The sequence below is a fragment of the Atractosteus spatula genome, chromosome 7, assembly GCF_055471065.1.
Source record: "Atractosteus spatula isolate fAtrSpa1 chromosome 7, fAtrSpa1.hap1, whole genome shotgun sequence".
Lineage (NCBI taxonomy): Eukaryota > Metazoa > Chordata > Actinopteri > Semionotiformes > Lepisosteidae > Atractosteus > Atractosteus spatula.
The window spans coordinates 2,522,208-2,528,207 of NC_142712.1; the positions used below are offsets into that span (position 1 = coordinate 2,522,208).

General features: G+C 37.4%; 2 protein-coding genes across 2 annotated transcripts; both read right to left on the reverse strand.

Annotated features, from left to right (window-relative positions):
* Window positions 1–1,670: 1,670 nt before the first annotated feature.
* On the reverse strand, window positions 1,671–2,612 carry LOC148830118 (olfactory receptor 4C12-like). The gene has a single exon (XM_088921584.1). It carries the CDS (start codon window positions 2,610–2,612, stop codon window positions 1,671–1,673), a length of 942 nt encoding a protein of 313 aa, XP_088777710.1.
* Window positions 2,613–5,073: 2,461 nt separating this feature from the next.
* LOC148830119 (olfactory receptor 6N1-like) lies at window positions 5,074–6,000 on the reverse strand. Its single transcript, XM_088922085.1, has one exon. The coding sequence runs from the start codon at window positions 5,998–6,000 to the stop codon at window positions 5,074–5,076; it is 927 nt and encodes a 308-aa protein (XP_088778211.1).

The window sequence follows — 6,000 nt, forward strand, 5'->3', positions numbered from 1 at the left end:
CAAAGGTGATGAGGTATTATGATCTTCATGCTATCAGTAATGGTTTACTGCTCACTTTACATGGCAATGTACTATAGATCAGTTTTAGGACAACTTTACAATCTTGTTTTGTCTTAAAATGTCCAGGATTATGTAACCAGGATGCAACCCTAATTTGGTTGCATACAGTACATCATGAGTGTTTCTTCACCTTTTGGGATCAGCTTACTAATTGAGATGATTCAGACTATAAGGGGAAGAGTTCCTTTCGTACAGGCCTCATTATAAAGAGGGCACACTGCAGAAGCACTTTGCAGAGCTCACACTTTTGTCCCAGTCTGCATTAAAAAAAAAACAACATAACGTATCACTTCATGATAAAGATATCTTCAGTTTTTGAGGATATTGCTCAATCACTTTTTTTCCTTTTTTAGGCTCTTCAATTAATTCACAATGCTTCTGAGATAAAAAAAAATACTCTAAATCTGGCTGCTGGTTTCCGTAAAAAGGTTAATAAATTATGGATTTGCTTGTAAAGATACTAATGTTCAAGCATTTTAGATATCTTATAGAAATAGAGGTCTTGAGGTCTGCCCATCCTTACACTGGACCTTCTTTACTAATGTCAATTCTATACAGATAGATTATAACAACTTAATCCCAAATCAAGAGACACACACACAACACGATCACACACACACAAAACGTGTGAACAAACATATTTCTTCATAGACACCACTCTAAATATTTAAACAACACCTTTTCTACTCACAATCAATTTGTTTCCAAGTAAATCTTTTGGTTTATGGGTTTAAATTAACTGACACGGGGTCTAGATTTGTGGATTAAACAATAGCAGGTTTATTACCATTTATTTCTGAGCTGAACATCACACATTGGCAGATATCATAAAGAACCTGTCACGGAAGCCAGGAGCTAGCCGTGGAGAGAGTCCAGCGAGACGGGAGGACCCTATGCGTAGTGGTATGAACGGAGCGAACGAGAGGTTCGGTCCGGGCTCAAGGCATCGGGTGGAGTCGGAATGAGACATAAGCCCTCAGGTAGCAGGCGGGAGGCGAGCCTCTCGACAACCGATCCCAATGCCGAGCGAGGGGGAAGGAGAGACCCGGAAATATAAAACCCCAGACAATAAGACACACCGGAAGTAAAGCACAGGGAAACTAGGAGCAGGACTGAGCAGGAGCGACAGGACAACCATGACTGTAGGTTCCAGGATCTCCAATCGTACTATAATTTCCCAGGTTCATCTCTCATTTTCTATTTCTGTTCATTCAACATTCTGTGTTTATGGGTTTCCCTGGGGCTTGGATCATCCATTTTACTCCTTGCATAGAACACTGAACATTTACAGTGCCATGCCTGAATAACTAGGTATCTGATTTCTGAATAGCATTTATGGATCAAACAAATAATACAAACAATAAAGGGAAAAAAGCTTCCACTACATATAAAACTTTATTTAGGTTTTCCATTTTTTGCAGTTAACAGTGTACTGTACATTATGGATAATTACTTACTGTGCATCCAGATTACATTGCAATACCCACAGTTTTAATGTCCAAAATATATCAACTGTCTCACAGAATGTCTAAGGATTGGAAATAGGTTTTGTTAATATTTTTTCATACACAAGATTACATTTGGAAAATGAAGATCCTCCAGCTTTAATATCAACTATGTACTGTATGAGAATCTACAGTTTTGTTACAAAGTCTCTTAACCGTTACCCGAATCCGAGTGAGTTTTAATCCGTATATGAGGGGATTTAGAAGAGGAGGGATGACTAGAAACTCCACTGCCATGATATTGCGAAGAGTCTGTGGTGTGTTCCTGGAGCCATATCTAGCATAAATTATGTCAAAGATTGTGGTCAAACTAAAGTTGATTAATGTGATCAAATGCGGCACACAAGTCTGCATAAATTTACTTCTGCCTTCACTAGACCTTAAACATTCTCTTATAATCTGGATGTAAGAATATACAATAAATAATGCTTGTGCTATATGAGCAATTACAAAAATATATCCATAGACATTGTTAACAGTTGTGTCCACACAAGACAGCTTTACAACCGACCAGTTTTCACAGTAGAGTTTGTCAATCTGAGACCCACATAAAGGCAGTCTGAGAGTTAACAGAATAGGAATCGTTGCTTCACAGAATGTAAGAATCCACAAAATCAAAACATTTTTTCCAGCAGTTTCATTATTCATGATAGAATGATATTCTAAGGGTTTGCATATCGCCACATACCTGTCGTAGGCCATCACTGTTAAATTGCTAAATTCACACATAAGAGAAGAGTAGATGACAAAGGCTTGAATCAAACATCCAGCATATGAGATGACATGAGAGTCAGAGAGAAAGTCAGCCAGGAGTTTAGGATAGAAACCAGCAGTTCCGTATAGGGTGTTGACACTCAAGTTACAGATGAAGATGTACATGGGCTCATGGAGGGATTTCTCCAGGAGGATTGTAGCAGTTAAAGTCAGATTCAAAAATGTGATCAACAGGTAAAAGAGAAGTGTAAAAGCAAAAAAGACATATTTATGAGACCGTATCTCATTTAATCCACTGAGATTAAATACTACAATATTTGACAAGTTCTCCATCAGTCAAAGATGCTGTAAACCATTGTGAAGGAGGCTTTTGATTCAGTTTATGTTTAGAAAAGTATGATCTGTGAATACATAAAAAATAAGAAGCCAGCATGTGAAAGATATGGGCTTTGGTTCCCAGTACTCACTGCAAACATGTTACAAATTGTAACCGCAAACCCATTACAGTAGCTCTTCTACTATGCTGTCTGCATGCACTTCTGATTCCTCCAGGCAGAGTTCTCTGTAATCACATGTCCTCTGAGACAAACTTTATAAGTGATGAGATTCACCTAGACACGTCTTGCTCCACTAAAAATGCCAAGAAATTTTATAATGAAGTATTTGAATTCATATTTGTTCTTATTTGATGAGACGGTCAAGCATTGTATAACAAGCATGCCAGAAAAAGGGAAAATTAAATGTTTTGTGTGAATTGATTTAAAAATTAAACTCAAACATAGTTACACAGTGTAAAGATCAAATGATTCATTCTATTAGAATTAAAGTCACCTTTCTGTAGTTCTTATTTTTTGTTCCCTCTTCTAAGTAAAGTTACAGAATACAATATCTACAGTCATTACCTCTCAGGGAGAGCTGGGTGTTACTGCAGGAAGAGCATGAAGTCGTTTTCCAAGTTGAGCTTTCTGCAGATTTATATGTCTCCTGCAGGAAGGAGACTTTAGAGAATTGCTGTAGAGAAAAACCGTTGTGGGAGACACTTGACTCTGTGGGTCTTGGTTAATTACCCTGAACTAGAATCTATGAGGAAAAATATTTTTAAAATTGGTTTCCTGGTTCATAGACAAATTACGTGTGATTCAGAAAGAAAATACCAATACACCTAGTTGCCAAATGTAACTGTGTGTTGAATCCAAGCCTGAAAATTCTATCTTAGGATCAGTTGTTATTTAGTGTTCATTACTATATACTGTATGAATTGTTAGGGCTTGCTTGATTTAAGAATATAAGCAAGATAACAGATGAGAGGAGTCTATTCAACCCATCCATAAAATTTCACCTGGATGTAGGACATACTTTGTAAATATTATTTTTCAATCTATTTAATCCGAAGTTCATATGTGGAACATGAATGGGGTTTTGAGCCTGGTCTTCCAAAGAGTTATTAAACATTAACCATCTAACACACCACAGTCTTGTATTCTGAAGACCACCACCTCTTTCACAGTAACAGGGCTATGGAAAGGCCAGCTTTGTTTTTATGGATACCTCAAACTGTGTGTTGATATCAGAGTCTAACTTCAGTCCTTAAGGGCCTCCGTCCAGTTGGTTTTATGTCTCTTTTAATCTCCGTCTTCTTCAGAACAAGCAATGTTTCCAGTTTGTCCAGTTAAGCCATAGATTAGTTCAATTAGGTGAATAAAGCCCAGGTGGGAAGAAGCCGGATACCTTCTGGCTCTCCAGGACGGGCATTGCACACCCACCTGTTATAAATGTGTCAGAGAAATGGAACAAAACACATTCTAGTTTCCTCTGCTGTGCCTGAAAAATTGATTCTATTTTCACATCTGCCTTTGCCTCCACCTTCTCTGACTAATATCTTTCTCCTCTTCATCTCTCCAGTGCGTCCCGACTCCATCTCACACTTTCAGCCCTCCGAGTTTCTATTTCTTATTTAGTGTTCCCTGCTGGGTCCAATTCCATTGCAAGAGGGCTGTATGTGCCTGCAGGGTTTTACTGAACTTCACACTTTACCCAAATCAGCTAGTAATTGTCTTCCAGCTCTCCAAGTGCTGCTTGCTCAAAGAAACCTTGACAATCGACAGTATATACAGTACACACTATCATTCCAGGACTCCCTCCATTAACATGGTCCATGTGAACGTAAGATTAAAGGGTATATAAGGAATTAGTAATTACTAACGTTATAACTAGAATTGACTACTGTGCTGCTAACCTTCCACAGCATGCAACGGTGAAACAGAAACCTGTATCACCTTCAAGTTCATATCCATCATCAAAAGAGACAGATGCATGGCCCTGCTGGTCATACCATGATCACCCAGGGGGTATCATTTTTGTCCAGTGATTACAGAATATGCTTTCTGTCTGCATTCTTTCGCAGGAAATAAAATACTTTTCCCCAGAAAGACATCAGAAAAAATAAAATATTTTTTAAAACATGACCTTTAATTTTTCTGTTTCATTTTACAGTCCAGTAGAATAAAATTTAAGTAAAACATTTTATTGTTTTCCACAGCCATAGCAGAATTTTTCAAATGACATAACAATGCATAAATTAAATAAATAAAATTCATATTGTATATGGTACAATTAGAACCCTATTTTTTATGGATCCAGATTATAATATGTGTAAAACATCCAGCATTTGTTTTGGAGTGCATATTAATGTCCGTCATAAAATGTCTAACTATAGGAAATAGATGTTATTAATATTTGGAAGATACACATGATTTTTTTTGTCATTTTGAATATTTCTGCACTTTGATGTCAGCTATGTCCAAGATTCCATTTTAAAAAGTCTCCGAACCCTTAAATAAATTTGAGAGAGATTCAGGCCGTATATGAGGGGATTTAGAAGAGGGGGAATGACTAGATATTCCACTGCCAAGATATTACGAAGAGTCTGTGGTGTGTTTCTAGAACCATATCTAGAAAACATCACATCAGAAATCGAGGTGAAAGTGAAGTTGATTAATGTGATCAAATGAGGCAAACAAGTCTGCATAAACTTTCTCCTACCTTCCCCAGACTTTACACACACTTTGATAATCTGGATGTAAGAACATACAACGAAAATGGCTTGTGAAATACAAGAAATCACTATGATGTAACCACCAACATTGTTTAGAGTTGTGTCCACACAAGACAGCTTTACAACCGACCAGTTTTCACAGTAGAGTTTGTCAATCTGAGACCCACAAAAAGGCAGTCTGAAAGTTAACAAAATAGTAACTGTTGCTTCAAAGAATGTAAGAATCCACAAAAACAAAACAAATTTCTGAGCAGTCACATTATTCATGATAGAATGGTACTCTAAGGGTTTGCATATTGCCACATACCTGTCATAGGCCATCACTGTTAAAACGGTGTATTCACACATAACAGAAGAGTAGATCACAAAGACTTGAATCAAACATCCAGCAAATGAGATGACATGAGAGTCAGAGAGAAAGTCAGCCAGGAGTTTAGGATAGAAACCAGCAGTTCCGTACAGGGTGTTGACACTCAAGTTACAGATGAAGATGTACATGGGCTCATGGAGGGATTTCTCCAGGAGGATTGTAGCAGTTAAAGTCAGATTCAAAAATGTGATCAACAGGTAAAAGAGAAGTGTAAAAGCAAAAAAGACATATTTATGAGACCGTATCTCATTTAATCCACTGAGATTAAATACTACGATATTAGACAAGTTCTCCAT

Bases quoted from the DNA above. Each gene is read 5' to 3' on its own strand.
- LOC148830118 (XM_088921584.1), bottom strand. From the start codon at position 2,612: ATGGAGAACTTGTCAAATATTGTAGTATTTAATCTCAGTGGATTAAAT.
- LOC148830119 (XM_088922085.1), bottom strand. From the start codon at position 6,000: ATGGAGAACTTGTCTAATATCGTAGTATTTAATCTCAGTGGATTAAAT.